We start from the raw sequence: 17,150 nt of genomic DNA, 5'->3' as shown, positions 1-17,150 counted from the left end.
TATAATGAAGCTCGATGGGTTTTATCAGGACCGACTCTTGGATTCAGTTCAGATATATTAGCGACCTATACAGCAGTCTGTCGGAGGTTGGCTTTCCCTTTAATACTTCATTTCTCTCGGAAGATAAGGACTTTCCTTCCATTTTCTCTCCAAGAAAAAAAAGACAATGATGTGACAGAAGCTCCTTATCTGCCCGTAGGGACATTGAAGATGACACAATTATTCCTTGGGCAACATATTGCTACAACACAATGGCAGAGGCCTCCTGTATAAGATGTTAGCAATAAATATTATTGAAGATTGTTTGCTGATTTGTGTGGCGCTGATCTTCAGTACAACATTATGAAGTAGTTAGAGTGCAACTCTCCAGAGACTTATGGCTCCCTCACAACATAAGGTGGTGGCATCTCGGCAACGGGAATAAAATCAAGTTTCAAGCTGAAGTTTATTTAGAGCCCAAAATCACTGTACAGTCTCAAACTCTCTCTTTACAGACCCACAAGTTCACAGAAACAAAACAGGATGACTCCCCCTGACACCCCTACCCCTCATAGCAGGCAAGAAAGAACTCCCACCAAAAAAATATAGATGAAATGGGAAAAAAGGGAAAAAATCTTGAGAAGGACCGCAGAAAGAGGGGACTGCTCCCTGGTCAGACGGATGTGCAATAGGTGCCAACCTGATGGGCAAATTATCAAGTACAATACTGAAAAATGACAAAAGAAACAGTGACAGATATAGCAAAGAACAAAACAAGCAACAGGGGGGCGACACAGCCATAGTAACACAGGATAACGACCAGCCATAAAGCCAGCAGCCAGAACGATGAGTAATTAGTTGTACAATATCTGCCAAACAGTAACGTAACCTAAATTAAAATACTTTAACAGTAATCTAATCATGTGCCTTACCAATGCCTCAGCAGAGCTTTGCTGAAAACCTATGTCTATGAAAAAGTGTGTGTATGGGTGTGAGCATGCGTACATCGTTCTCTCGCTCTCTCTCTCTCTCTTTCTCTCTCTCTCTCTCTCTCTCACTCTGTATATCACCTTTTTCAGTGTTCGGTTTGTTTTGGATCTTCTCTCTCCACCAGGGGACCTGTGATTTATGGGCACATCTGTCAGCCGTAATAAAGCAGTCTCTAATGAAGCAAGGGAAGGTGACCTTTGTGTGTATGCGCGCGTGTGTTTGGGTGTGTTTCTTGTGTGTTCTCAGACATGCATCTTTGTACATGAATGACTCTGTAACAAAGGTTACGGGAGGATGTGCTTGAGTGGGATGGTAAGGCAATCAGTGATAAGCTTTAAAACACTGGGTGCAGAGCGTGTATGTATGCAGAATGTGTGTGTGTGTGTGTGTGTGTGTGTGTGTGTGTGTGTGTGTGTGTTGGGGGGGGGTTGAGATAGAGACACAGAGAGGGAAAAATTAAGAGAGAGAGAGAAAGAGAATGACAGACGGACAGAAGATAGAGTGTAGCTGGAAAATGGTCACTGTTACCGAAGATGAAAGGGGACGATATATACTGTAGAAAAATGGAAATGACAGATAAAGGGACACGCGCACACACCGACACACACACACACACACACACACACACACACACTAAAACACAGCCTAGCACTGCACTGCAAACAAATGTAGGCCACATATTCCACTGGGAATGGAGCGGCCATCAAGAGGACGAGCCTTACTTCCAGCTATCTAGCTAATACAATATGAGGATAAATAAGAGGGCTGGAAAATAGAGAGGAGCAGTCGCAAACTGTTTGAAGGGAGAGATTCTGCAGAGTCGAAGCCAGGCTTTAATCACCTCGCTGTTACTGGCTTAGGAAGCTTCGTTATGATATCACTGTCAAAGAGGGAAGGGGAGCAGGGAGAGTCTGGGACAGAAAGAGAGACATGAGCTTGTGAGCATGTGAAGGCAAAGCAAGAGAGAGGGACAGAGATGAGCACAGAGGAAGAAAAGCACGATCACACACACACACAAAAAAAATACAAAAACAACAATGGACATATTAATAGTTGAAAATATTCAAAGAGGGGAAAAATCAAAGAGAATTCCTGAGACACTGACTCGATCACAATCCAGCAGTGAAATAAACACTGCAGTTTTGAAGCTGGAGTATATAGAATTAAAGGGCAACACTACGATCACCAGCCATTACAAGGGATCCCTAATTACCCACTCCACAATCTCAAAATGTGATCTGTAAATAGTAATTAACACTCATCCCCACGACAAAAGTGTATCTAATGTACTTGTGATCTGTGAGGGAATAGTTGTTTTTCTAATGATGGTTTGGATAATTGTATTGGCTTCAATCCAAGCTGTGCCTGCATCATTTCTGTAACGAATTCTATATGAGCTGATTACAGAGGCTAGCGGTGTGTTTATGCAGCTAACTGGGTCACTGCAAGCAGGTCTTAAATCCACACTCCAGGAGAGCAACTTATCTGTTGGACATTGATTATTGCTCAGAAATGTTGCTGAATTTGAGAATTGCCCCCAGCATCCAAGGATGGTCTCATTGAGTCACACGTAGTAAAGGTTTCCTTATAAGGGAAAACATAATTGAGTGCAGAATGACCAGTTACATGGGGATAAGGGCCAAGCTGGGCCAAGGTACAGTCTAATCTTTTCCAATTCAGCATAATTTGATATTTCAAAGTGCTCTGAAACATTAAAATGTTAGATGATGATAGATTGCCCAACTGTTGATGAATATGGCCACTCAGATGAATCAAATTTAGTCACTCCACAATTTATGAGCCTCTCTAAATCAGTAGTGATCTTCAAGTCAAATATCTAACCTCGTGCATACATTTTACCTTTGATTTACAGTTAATTTGAGATCACAGTATGCATTTTGATCGGAAAATGAAATGCAAGACTTTTCTGACACAAATGACAAAATTACAAGCACATTTTTAATGTTAAACTAGATTAACTTTTTCCCTACTAAGGCGGCATCTTCAAGCCTTTCTTCAGTGCAGGATGTTATTTTTGTGCAGTATGAGTCCTCTGTGACTTGCACCACAGTTCCCCTGAAGCCCAGCTGCTATGCCACAGTACCTGCACCATTAGTTTAAACACCTCAGCTTGTGTCAGGGGAGGCTCTTAGGTTACGACGGGAGGACTTCAGTCCTGGCATCAATGAATGACACAGCCTGGTGTGTTCTTTTTTAGCTAGTAGAGAGCATTATCTTTCTCTCAGAGTGAATACCAGCACTGTACTGTCAGTGTTTAAGCTTACTCCTCTAAGTGTTTTTAACAACATAGTGTTTTAGGCTAGTTATGCTCTTTATGACAATCAAACATATATTAGCCATAATGTTACACTAGAGATAGGAAGAAATTCCTCCTACAGCAATGCCCCTGATGTTCAACAGACTGTATGACACTCTTTTGCTGTCTTGCAGCAATCAGTAGCACTGGTTCACCTTTCTCTCTCTAGAGGCTGTGATTGCACCGCAGCATTACGCTTTGACAAATTTATTATGTCATTTTTAATTGTGGTGTTACCCACATTCTCATAATAGCAAAATAAAGTCTATAAATGGTGAAGTAGTGCGGCTACACACAAAAAACACGGCATATATAAACCAAATGTAACAAGTACATAGACGCCATGCAAAATAGCTAGTCTAAGGGTGCATTATTTTGCTGCATGGGCATCTATGACTGGGGGATGAGAGTGTACCCTATTGTGCTGCTGATTTTTTTAGTATAGAGCAGCATGCCTTGGGAGCATCTATAGTGCAAAAACCACCATGTGAGTCATGTAATGCCTACACCATAAAAGAGCACAGAGTGAGAATGCAGGTATGCGCCCTTGGCATGTGTTCATTATAATACCTAGAGAGGGCATGATGTACAGTGAGTGAGACAAATATCGAAAACAAATTGATACTGTCCTCTGGTAACTACAGCAGTGGGTGGTATTTGCCCATGTGCCTTTGAGAGTCATCTCCATGTGCCTTGTCATTGGAACAAATCTCCCCCTGTGCTAACCTCCGCCTGTGGCCAAATCTAATCTGCACCTCCACATAGGAACCGGTCACAACCACACAGGGGGGGGTGAGGGGATATTAAAAATTGAAACACAGCTAATTAAACCTAGGATGAAAGAATCTGAATTAAGGCTAGTGACTGGGCCCACAGCAATGGACAGAGGCAAGATGGTGTGAGGGAAAAGGAGGGAAAGAGGAGGAGGAGAAGACAGAGAAGAAAGAAAAGGAAAGGGAGACACAGCACAAGTGCAACAGAAAAATCTGCCTCAGGCCACAGTCAGGACTTAATGAGTGGCCATGACTCTACAAAATAGGTTAGTGAAACATGTCAGCTTGGCACAGCATCAATCAGTGACTGTGATGATTGTCTACTCCCTGGGAGAGTGTCTCTGTTATCTATATTAAATGGCAGAGTCTAGATGTAAACAGTGGGTGGAGGCACTTGACAAGGAGCAGTTTCACCGTAACACACAGTCACTGCAGAAACAACCTGGGGCTCCTGTGAATTTACAGATTGGGGAAAATAGGAGAGGCTATAAACAAACCTCTGAACTGTATAGAAGCTGTGTGCAACAACCCGAGTGGATCAAAAAAAGATTAGGGGCTTGTTCTCGACAGGTTGTGACATTTCATGGCACAGATACCGAGGGTGAGAGGAGAAATTGTTCCTAGTATCCATTCCTGACATTAACAGGAAGTGACATGCTTGTTAAGACAATAACAGCAGTCTCCTGAAATCAATGTTACACTGGAAGGGACAGAAAATTCACACTGAAAGAAGAATTAAAATGTTTGCCATCAAAGCTTTGCCCAAAATATCTCTCTTTGTTTGAAGTATTTAGTTAATGCAAAATCTTTTGAACCTTTCATCATTTTATTTCACCAAATGATGATGACTAAAATGAGAGAATAAGAACAATATCCAGCAGAACTGGCTATAACTCAGGAAAAACAATCTCTGGAAGACATTAACATGCATGACTAGTAGTGGGTGTAGTGGGTGTCACTTGTTAGGCAGCTGCAAGTGTTTGATGTGTGTCTTGTCTTTATATATACACATATATATATATATATATATATATATATATATATATATATATATATATAAAGACAAGACAAGATATATATATATATATTCTTTACTATATCTCAGTCTTTACTTTATCCACTGTTGTGAACTTAACCGTGCTTCATGCAATCACTGACATAGCAGATGGTAAAAGGCTCGAAGCTTTTTAAATAATGCAATACAGACCAAATATGGAAATGTGCAATCATATCTTTCTGAGGGTGTCTTCAAAAATTGGTTGCAGTATTTTTGTAGCAATTTCATATCGCCATTGACATGTGATAAAATTCTGCTAGGATTGACTGTAAAACTGCAAGCATGAATTAATAAAGTCAAAGTCGAGTAAATTAATTTGGAGCTTTAATTAAATTAGATGAGCAGGCTCCTCTTACATCATCTGCCTTGGACAGGTCACTTTGCAATCTGCTTCCTCTTTCTGAAAAGCTTGAGTATGAATTTCCCTGATTTTTGTCTCAACTGCTCAACCTCCAGTAAACAGCGCACAACTCTTTTCTGTAGACCTTAATCCAATCAAAATCATGACATCAGAAAAACAACAACAATAATAATGATGGGGGAAAAAAACATCTCAAAAGACTGCAAATATAGAAATACCCACTTTAAAAGTATATAACTTTTCTGAGCATATATCTCTTGCCCCAAGGTATGGCATTAATTCTAATACTCTTCTCAAAACCAATCTTGATTTTAAATGTATTCTTTTGTTTAAACAGCTTTGACACAAATACTGAAATAAAAAAAGAAAAAAAAAAAAGAAAGAAAAAAATGCCACAAATAATTTGAGTTACACACTTAATTGGGATTTTGCCTGTTCCAGAACTGGTAGGGATGGCACTCAGTGTTGCCTGGAGAAAATACATCAAGAAATCAATTTTAGTAGTCTCCGAGACTCACCAAAATGGAATCTTATTTATGTTTTCTTTGTCATTTTTGTGTGAATAACACAGAACACAGAACTCCATATGGTACTGCATATTGAGGAAAATATACAATGCGATTGGAGTTCAGTGTGTTTATTCCGTACGTGGAGAATTCTGTTAAGATTTTGTAGAATTTGATTATTTTCCGAATTACCTCCAAAATTGTCTAGCTGATAGTTTTCTCATCACCACTTTCCTCAGTGTGACAGACTCGAACGGCTCCATTACAATAGCTGAGCTGCTCTGAAATTCTTACATGCTCTCTCTGCTGGCTCAGCAAAGCTTGTCATAATTTATCAGCAAATTGTTTAACAGATGATCTCCACTCTGTACCCCGGCTTGCCCTCGACCCTCTTGGCCCAGTCAAAGTTAAAAATAGCAAAAGGCATAGGTCACTTGAAGAGTCAAAGTGGAAAATAAGCGATTAGTCCATCGACTAGTAGTAGTCCATGTCTACCCACTTGCTTTAGCACATCTCACCTCACCTGATTTCATGATAGATAATGGAAAACAAAAAGTGCAGACTTTTTAGTCATCAGGTCACAAAAAAATTACATGATTAAGGTAGAACGAGCAGGATTTTCCAAAAAATAATGTATAGACTCATGCAAAAATAACCATTTTAGTCTTCACTTATGACGCACTAAAAGTGTGTGTTGGTGTGTGTATCTGCAGAGACCCTGCCCTCTCCCTGGATTTTCTTGTTTTGCTGAGCTCAGGACTCTAGGGACCCAATCACAGCTCACACAGCCAGATCAATGGCATGACTTCCAATAGGAAGCTGTGAAAATCGTGGACATGGACCGTGGAAAAAAGGAAATAGAGCAAGGCGAAACGCAGAGTGGACAAAGCTCATTCCACAATGAAAGTGAATCTGGGATTGACTTTCATCGGCTGGCAAGCACTGAAGGAGCATTTTGCTCCATCACCATCCTAGGAAACGAAAACTCACTGCCTGCGGTTAGCTTAGCCAGGGAGGAGGGGCCAACTTTGAAGGTCCTCCTCATTATGCATTTTATTCACAGGGGAGCATGAATATACTCACCAAATGTCACAGAAATGTGCCCAGTAGATTGTGAGATATCAAATTTGACAGTTTGGCCTGAGGGTGGCGCTACAGGAAAAGTGTTGGTGACATGAAATTTAACAGGGTTCATTCTCTTTGAAGCATGACAATGCTCAGCAAATTACTTGGCAAACTATCCCATTAATCTTGAAATTATGCTGTGTCAAGGTCAAATGTTTGGCCTGAGGGAGATGCCAGAGGAAGAGTAATAGGGTTATCATAACCAAGAGAAATCTTCCTTTGGGGAGCATGAATGCACTCACCAGTTATTATAAAAATCCAATGACTGCATCTCCTAATATCTTGTGATGTGACTGACAGGGTATAAATGAAAAAACAGGCTGACAGAGAAACATGGCCATCCCTAAGCCTCGCCAGACAGCAGGGCAAAAATGAGAACATGGATTTCAGGTTTGTTACGTCTTAAGGTGAAGAGGTAGAAACAGCAGAGAGCCAACCAATTAGATCTGCATGGCCAGGCAGCCTCTCTCAATTTATTCCAGTTCTGTTGCAGGAAATCTCCAAGATTTTAGCGTCATCTATAGATTCAGCTCTGAAGTAGCAAACAGTATTGTTTGCTTTGGAACTGTTTTGGACTTAAAGTCAAATTTACTTTTAAAGTTAAGTCAGAGACGCTTGCATCAAGGAATAAACCATTTATTGAAATGGTGATTACAGCTATATTTGGCAGAAAGGGTCTGCTTGAGGGAGCTTTGGGATTCCTCACAGCATGCATGTCTGCTGAAGAAATAATTGCCCTGCACAGTAAATCATAACAATCACAGCATAAAAATAGGCATACATGAAATCACAGCTAGTGACATGATAGAGCACCTTCAAATTAGCATGAGGATGTTGTGGTGGCGGGAGTTGCAACATTGGTGGCATGAAATCAGCAACGAACGGACAAAACTGAGAGGTTATAAAGATCGCTTTGAACACTTGCATGTGATTGGATAGCTTGTCAGCTGGGCCAATCAGCTGATTGTCAATGAGTCAGTGGCACTGTTGGGTGAATGCGTGAGACAGGTGATAGCCAATCATCTGTGATACATGCAGACTTCAGTGCTATGCCTGAACTAAAATGATGCTTCATATGTCCACCTTCAAAACTGAAGGTTGAAACAATACAGAATGCTAGCAACATTTGTAGCCCAGTGGCTCACTCAGTTTCTCTATTGAACACAATATTGATACCTCCTCAAATCAGCTTCAAACCTCAGCACAGCACTGAGATATCTATGACCAAACTTGTAAATTATTCAAAGATCCAAATTTGTTATCCTGGATGTTAACATGTCAGCTTGTTCTAAGGTGTGATTGGTGTCCCTCAGGGTTAGGGTGTGGGTGCTCTCTTTCTACAAACTTTATTCGTGAAGCACTTTTCAAGTTTGGGCACAAAGTGCTTTACAAATACAATGAAAAATGATAAAAAGTAAATAAAATGACACAGTAAAACTGGATAAATAATTAAAGTTGCAAACAGGAATAAAATCCAGACGCATAATGACATGGAATAAAATGAGGATACAACAACCAGAAATTAAACAATTAGACTCATTGCAAAGAGAAGGCAACTCTGTAAAAATAAGTTTTCCAAATGAAATTTAAAACCAGTGATTGTATCAGCAGGCCTAATACTGAGTGGGAGGCTGCTCCTGAGCCTGTGGGCCGTCACAGCAAAAGATCAGTCACCTCTTGATTTCAGCCTAAACTCTGGAACACCCAAAAGACCATGACTGGTCCAGTAGGGAGTTAAAATTTCAGAAATATAAACTAGTGCCAGCCCATGTAAAGCCTTGTAGGTGATAAGTAAAATTTTAAAACTGATTCTAAAAGTTACAGGCAACCAGTCCAGTGAGGCCAGTATAGGAGTAATGTGGGGAAAATGTTCTGGTGAGTAATTTAGCAGCATAGTTTTGTACCAACTAAAGCTGGGCGACAAGTCAGCAGCTGAGACAAGTAAACAATGTGTTGCAGTTGTCAAGACGGGAAGACATGAGGAAATGTGTTGTGCTCTCTGTACTGCTGAATGAACCCTTCTAAGTTGGGAGATATTTCTTAGTTGACAGAAGTGTGGCTGGACTATTTTTTTTTTTTTTTTTTTTTTTTTTTTTGAGTGTCACTCAAAGTTTTGACTGGGGTCAAAAATTACCCCTAAATTCCTTGATGCAGGTTAAATATTTTGAGTGGGAAGGGGGATGAGTAAGGGCTGGATGTGCTTTGAAATGTGTTCAGAGCCAATGACAAGTACTTTTGTGTTGTCATGTTTCAACTGCAGAACATTCTAGGACATCCAATTGTTGATGTCAGCTAGACAGGCATGAAGAGGCTATTTTCGGCAGTTCAGTTGGTTTCACAGAAAGATACAACTGTGCGTCATCTGCATAGCAGTGAAAGGAGAGGTTGTGACTATCAATAACCTGGCCTAGGGGCAGTATATACAGAGAAAATAATGTTGGACTAAGAATAGAGCCACATGTTGATGTGGAGGCTGATTAGATAAATCTTCCAAATGTGAAACAGAACTTCCTGTTTGATAAGTATGAAGAGAATCAGTCCAGAGCATATTGGAGATACCCACCCAGTGTGACAGTCAGGTGAGAAAGATAGAGTGGTCAGCAGGGTTGAACACTGCGCTAAGATCAAGAACAAGCACCAGAATCAGCTGCCATTAACAAATCTTTTATTATTCTGAGAAGGGCAGTTTCAGTACTGTGGCTGGTGAAAACCAGACAAAATTTATTAAATACAATGTTCACATTTAAACCTTCTAGGGGTTGTTTCAGGACCACATTCTCGAGAAAGTTAGACATAAAAGGCAGTTTTGAGATAGGTTTAAAATGATCTAAGATAGTTTGATTGAGGCCAGGCTTTTTCAACAGCAGCTAGACACAGGCAGTTTTAAAATAAACCGTGACAGACACACTAAATAGAGGGAGCTATTGAGGCTAGACAATAAACTAGGGCCAACAGCCCCAAGGACCTCTTTGAAGAGATTTGTTGGGATAATATCTATTGGGCTAGCTGAGGTATTCAAGTGAGAAACAATTTCTGTAAGACTATCCAGGGAAACTGGCTTAAAGTGGCTTAATAGGAGTGGACAGGCTCTAAGCAGGTCAACAGTGGAAAAAGGGGGAAAGATACTGACCGTTATATTTATGTGATGTTACCACGCATATAAATAAACCTAATGTCCATATTTTTCAAATTAAAAAATCAATTTTAAGAAACTTTCTTCTGTTCCAAACAGATGAAACTGAAATGCTCATTTTAGGCCCTAATGTGTGAAGAGCTCTCTCCTAATTGCAATTGGCTATGTATTTACACTAAAGGAGCCATTCAAAATCATGGTGTTACATTTAATTCAGTCCTCTCCTTTGATAGCACAGAAAAGCAGTATCCAAAACAGTACATCTGTTCCTTGAGTTGTCTATTTCTTCCTTTTTTACTGGCCCAGGAAAAAAAATAATCCATAGTAATACACTGCATTATTCTCTGACTGCCCAAGCTCTGCCCTTGAAAATATTCAACCAAGGAAGCCAAGTAGCCATGCAAACCACAAGACACAAACTTATTATTCCAGTCTTGCTCTTGCCTCATTGGATCAATGTTAAAGAATACATTATAAAGTTTTAGCTGCTACTTAGAAGGCGTTACATTGCCATCCGCTCTGAAATAGGACTGATTTTCTTATTCTCTATAAGCCCACTCTCCACGACCAGGTTGTAGAACTCAGTGTCTTTCCACACTTTCACAAGAAAATGAAGGCAGAGTCTGCTCTGTAGAGCTCCTTCAGAACGAGCTTCATGTCCTCGTTAAGGAATCAGCCACTCTCACTATTTAAGTCCAGACTCAAGGCCTATTTATTCTGCAAAGCTTAAAACCTACTGTACCTTAACCTTCAGCTGCCATCTGTCACTTATCTCCAGTGGACCTGCCCTGGTATTGACCAGGATTCTCATATCCACTGAGATACGCATGTGGAAGCATGCACACACACACAAACAGACACTCACACACACACACACACACACACACACACACACACACACACACACACACACACACACACACACACTCATTCTTGGAGTGATGTGCTCAATTTAATAACCTTGTTTTATTATCTTTTTTTATGCCATTTAATTTGTGTAAAGCACTGTTCTTTTTGGTCTAGAAATAAACTTGGAAATCATTCTTAAGCAGCTTTGGAGATCATTAGATCTGTGACAATATGCCTGCTTGATGTCACTGCCAATATGACAGGGAAAAAAAAACACTGTGTAAAGCTCAACTGTATTTTTTTGTTTTTGCTGTTGTTTTAATAGAAAACCAAGAGAACAGAGATTAAACAGAGTACTTATATTTATACAGTCCCTTTTTGCACAACATAAATAAATCAGTGCAGCAAAGTTTTCTTGATCAAAACAAAAATCAAAAATAACCCACTGAAAATAAATCTGCAAGAAAATAATATAGCAATCTTATAAATATAGGGCCCCAACACCTCATAAACATATACCAAATGCACCAAATGCAATAAGACATAGACTTAATATAATTTCACAAATATCTTGGAAAAGGTAATATGCTGTCAGTGAATAATATGTATACCCCATGATCAGTGCCATGTACTATGTAGGTGTGGTCTTCACTGTGGTCATATGACTGCCACAGGAACTAATATGCATGCATTTCACTATTATTGCCATAGTCATCTTAAATACTGACAGTTTTTTTTTTTTTTATAGTGTTATCTATTTCTAGAAAATAAGTCTTAAGTTGTTCATTTTATGTATCTATTTCCTACATTTGTCTGCTTTCTTTGTTCACAAACATCACAAATGAGTGACTCTGTATACTACAACATTCCAATATGCTTACAGGGATAGCTGTCCTGTTAATGTTGCACTTGGCACTGGAATCATCACAAGGAGAGGACAAACATTTTGACCTCTAGGAAAAGGAAGGGATATGACATTGGCTACCTCGGTACTTCATTACTCCAGAACGGAGGAGGGAGGGGGGCGCACACAGCAGTTGGGCCGCCTGACATTTTGCAGCATTGACCTGAAAATGTTCTGCTGCCTTCTTTTGTTCTTTCTGCCATGTTGTGGTGAGTCGACAGCGGAGATAGACTTCCGGATAGAGGTCTGGACAATGAGTTTCCTCTCTTGTTCCTTGATTTTACACTGCAAATGGCTCTGAATGGCAAAGCCGAGGGATTCTGGGTCCACAGAGGCACCGTACACCTCCCAAGTCATCCCTTGCTCATCCCACACCACATCATGGACGCTCTTTCCTTTCTGCTTCTCAGACTCATCCTCTTCCTCAGCATTTCTCTCTGGTTCCAGCTTCTTGGTGCCCGTCTTAGTCTCCTTTGTCAATGCTTTCGCAGAGGCTTTAGTCTCTTCTTTGGAGCTGTCAGGTTTGTTTGTAGCTGACTCCAACTTTGCTGTGGTGTGTGTTGCTGCTGGTGTTGATGTTGGCAGAGCCTGGTTATGCTTGGTTGTAACAGCAGCCTGAGACAGTGCAGCAGAGTTGTTACTGTCAGCAGATTTGGACTTAGTGATGCTTGCTATCTCTGAGGCAGATTCTGATTGGGAAGAGAGAGTTTTAACAGTAGTCGTTTTGGCTGCAGGCTTCCCAGCCACAGGTTTACCCTGGGAGCCATCTGTCTCATCTTGGTGGTGGTTCACACTCACTAATTGTTCCTTCTGTGTGCTGGATTCGATGTTGATTTGATAAACTGGCTGCAGAGGTAGAGGGCCTCTCTGAATATTGCATAGAGCTGAGCTAGGGTCTTTAGGCTTGGCCCCTAGCCTTGCATCATGCTGCAGGGACATAGCCTCTGTGTGGAGAACCACGCCAGCATTTTGGTTGGAGCATAACCCTGCTTCTAGGGTGAGTCTCTCTGCCCTGGGATCAACAGAGCCGGGTAGCGATCCCACGTGAATCTGGGATGGCACTATCTGATGGAGGCCCAGACCACTGTCGCCCTGGTAAACCACTGCCAGACTCTGGGTCTCCTCCCTGGGAACAGTGCCTGTGCTTGGCTTGCGAGACATGGTGAAAGGCAGTAGACTAGGACTGGTGGACACAGCCTTACTACATGTGTTAGCTACTGCCTGAACCTCCACATCTTGAGACAACTTGGCTGGAGTGGATGACGGGGAGGAGGTCATGGTGGAGACCTCCCTATAGAGCTTGCAATGAAGCTTCTGTTGCTGCTGCTGCTCCCCTAAGACAGGCGTGTCAGTCTGGCTGGCTTCCTCAGCCACCTGCCCATAGGCTGGGATGATTTGTACAGCCTGGGGCAGTGTGCAGGAGTCCTTCTGTAAAGAGGCTGGCTGATGTTTATCTAAGCAGATTTGTGTATTCTCTACTGGTTGCAAATCCTTCTCTGGATGTGTGGAACTTGAATTCTTGCTTGTAAGCCTGGTATCATCCTGGCTCTTAGGTGGAGACGTAGCACTGAGAAGAGCTGTAGTTTCCACACTCTGTTTAGCAATGGGTTTCTCTTGCATTTTGTATTCCCTTTGAAGAGGGGTTGGTGGTAATGTCTCAAGAGGGAAAGCTTTTGAGTCCTGCAAGGGGTATTGTGATTGAGCAGGTCTGGTATCTGGGCTATGCGAGTGGCTGTTTTTATGATCAGGCTCTTTAGATTGCGACGGCATAGTAGTGTCCTTGTTTGTGTCAGCTAACATACCCTCTGTGCTGCCATGTTGGAGTGCCAGCACTTCAGATGCTGTATGTTTTGATTCACATACATTGTTAAGCTTTTGATTATTTGGGGAGACATGTTTAGCACTGTCCCCTAGAGATGACACTTTAGCTGAGGATGTTCCACTGCCCTGCACCACAGGCTCTGCACAGCCCTCCTGTGGTGCACTAGGCCCTTTTACTCTGCAGTCATTTGTCTGTATGTCAACCTTTGTTGCTGTAACAGCAGACAACACACCAGCCTTACAGAAATTCTTCTCCTCAGCCAAGTTTAGCATTCTCAAATTAGCATTACCATCCCTCTGCCGCTCTCCTGCCTCACTCACATCCTGACCTGTCAGGGACCGGTCTGGCATCTGTTGGTCTCCACCAATCACAAGCCCCGTTTTTTCCTGGTTTTCACTCACTGTTTTTGGCATGTCTGACACAACACCCCTAACTTGTTCGCCTCCCTTTGATGCTGTTTGCGTATCTGGGGCAGTATTAGTAGGAGTAGTAGTCAGAGATACGTTATCCTGTTTGTGGTCTGAGGGGGTGAGGGTGGGATTTGGACAAACGTGAGAGAGGTTTAGGGCAGGTTCTTTAGTCCAGTTGGCATTAGATTCCTTATTACCCAGCGTGTCCGCCACAGCCAGCTGAGGCACCATCTGGACTGTCACTGTCCTTTTTGGGTTAGTTCCCATGCTGGATTCAGTGCTTTAGTCTTTAAATACAGTTGTAATCCAAAGTTGAAAACAGGTGTACGATATGCTATCAGTCACTCTGTGCAATTCCCTAAAGGAGGAAAATAAAAAATAGTCTCAGTTTAAAAAAAAAAGTGAGTGTGTGTCTCTTCATCTACATCTAACAGCTCATTAATAATATGCATTTAAAAATGTGTCACTGCTCTTCATGTTGTAGAAACGGACAAGCAGTGGCAAAAATAATCAGACTAAACTCTCAGATATGGGACTTCATGGCTGTTATGTTAACTGCATCTTGCTCCCCAGACCATAACTTTGAACAGTGATAAACATGCATTCAGATGGTGCTCATTAGAATAAAGAACAAAGCTCAGGAACAATCAATGATCAAAACTTGGACAAATTTCATCACAGCTTCCCATAAAAGTTAAGACGATTTGTGAGTCCAGTTACAATGATCAAATTAATTCATTACAACCACAGTGTTGTATGTCCAAATCACATTTAACTCATGGCAATTCTGAATTAAAATAGTTCTGAGCTGTAAAGCTGTCTGTCATCTTTGGATTCAGAATGTATTTTGTTATTATGTCCCTGTGTATGTTGGAAGTTTTAAACTTATTTAAAACCACTTGGTCTAGTCATGCTAATGAGGGGAAAAGGAATAACGACCACAGCAGAAAATGCTAAAGTGATGAGTCGTTAAAATAGTTACTCATGACACAAGCAAAAACAAAGTTAACAGATTCTTCATCAAACTACAAAAAGAAGAGTTTGACTTTGGTTCAAGTTGCAGACAGACAAATAATCATTTTTATTAAACCCAGGAGGTGAAAGCCTCCATTTAACAGAATTGAATCATGTGTCCAATAAGTTTATTGTGGTGCAAATTCCCCTGTCTCTGTGTTTGCAGTTGTTGTTGTTTTTAATGATTCTATTAAGATGACTGAATATCTAAAATAGTGAGTGTCAGAGGGGATGCCACACCTAATTCAACTGCTACCACTGTTGTAACTTAAAATAGCATGTCACTGACAGATTCTTGCATAGCACAATTATAGAGGAACAATGCAATAGGATACTATCATCAAGATTGTGCTTTTTAAAAATTCATTGTATTTTCCTAAGGTAATACCATTTAAATTTCATTTCAAAATGCATAACAAATTGGAGTTGTCCCTTGAAAGCAATCATGCTTACTCATTAGTATTTACTTTCCCACTGCCATGAGACTTTTAGTGGAGAAAAAAATATAAGCAGTGACCTAAAATCTCACCAATCTCTTCATCCTAGGCCTCACAAGTTATTCCATCCTAGTGAAAATCTCATCTGCCCCCTAAAGGTGTAAAAACATCTTTTTTCCAAGTAATCTGTCAGCAGCCATGATTGTGGCAGACAATATCTGGTCCTTCAGAGTGAGACAAATGAATGGCCGCACCACAAAGACTTTAATCATTCGTAACAATCTACACATGAACAAGAGGCAGGCCTACACCCATTGGTAGTTTAGTTTTGTACAGAGAACAATTATCCATTTCCATTCTATTGTCCCTATGGATGAGCACCTCAGCTCCATCCCACAAAATGTGCAATTCATCTAAATCAAACTAATCCACTCTAAAAGTCAAGCTTATCTTTTGAGGTATTCCCTTTGCTCACAATAAAAAAAAAAAAAAAAAGCATCATCAAGAATCTCCAGACTGCTGCTTCTGGGGAAGTGACAGCAATAAATAGAACAGGCTTGGCACTGGCCAGATCATCTCTGTAATATTTCTTTCTGGATTATTCAAATCAGCGAAGAGATGGGGATCATCGTTCCTCTGGCTCTTATTTGCACCATAATAATCTGTTTCTTACGGGACTTTGGACCATTTCCCTTTTCATGAAAAATGCGTTGATTTGAGAGCCTAACAATGGAGTTGTGACTTGAATAAAAACTGAAATGGGCCAGTTTTAGCAAATGGACAGATGTAACCCAATTGTTTATGCCCTCAGTCATTTTATCAGAATTTCTCTTGTGAGAGTGCAAACATTTATGGAAAGCATCTTCGGACTGTAATTAGCAATTCAACAATTAGACGCCCTAATTACAGGGCAGCCTGCATCAGTTTAGAAATAACGTGACCCGTGGTCGGAGTGCATGCGGAATATGAATTCATGCAAAAGGAAAAAAACATAACACACAGGAAAGTGATGCAGACGACCTATCCATATCAATTAAGAGCTGGGTTAGTCTGTACCATAGCCTGCATTTGCCTCTCTGTCTGTCCCTCACAATTGCAGAGACCACCGGTATTTGAACATTTGATTTGACCTTGCGGATGAATTCAACACCTGACACGAACGGAATGACTGTCAAATGAAACGGGGGAACGGCTTACCTTGAGAGACGCTACCTCCCGTGCATGTCATTTAGGTTAAATGGCTGAGATGGTTTGGGTACCGTTTCAGTGAGATGAGGCTAAACCCTACAAATGAATATGGAAAATGAACCCAGTGTCGGCGACGTCAAGCCACGCCTTCTATCGGAATATGGGTCTTATTAAACAGAGATATTGATTCCCAGCAGCAAAGCGCAAAATTCAAGCTCCCTGACTGTGATTGTGCGCTATGAGTCACTGGGGTCCGACCGAGCCGTCGCTGAAATCCTCGTCGGA

The 17,150-nt window shown here is 41.1% G+C and overlaps 1 protein-coding gene across 1 annotated transcript; it reads right to left on the bottom strand.

Annotated features, from left to right (window-relative positions):
• Window positions 1-11,795: 11,795 nt before the first annotated feature.
• On the bottom strand, window positions 11,796-17,000 carry gprin3b (GPRIN family member 3b). Its single transcript, XM_030055963.1, has 2 exons — window positions 16,875-17,000; window positions 11,796-14,584 (listed from the first exon to the last, which is right to left on the bottom strand). The coding sequence occupies exon 2, from the start codon at window positions 14,491-14,493 to the stop codon at window positions 12,088-12,090; it is 2,406 nt and encodes an 801-aa protein (XP_029911823.1). The 5' UTR covers window positions 14,494-14,584; window positions 16,875-17,000; the 3' UTR covers window positions 11,796-12,087.
• Window positions 17,001-17,150: the final 150 nt, after the last annotated feature.

The sequence above is a fragment of the Myripristis murdjan genome, chromosome 1 (assembly GCF_902150065.1).
Source record: "Myripristis murdjan chromosome 1, fMyrMur1.1, whole genome shotgun sequence".
NCBI lineage: Eukaryota > Metazoa > Chordata > Actinopteri > Holocentriformes > Holocentridae > Myripristis > Myripristis murdjan.
This window is presented reverse-complemented; position numbering and strand designations above follow the sequence as displayed.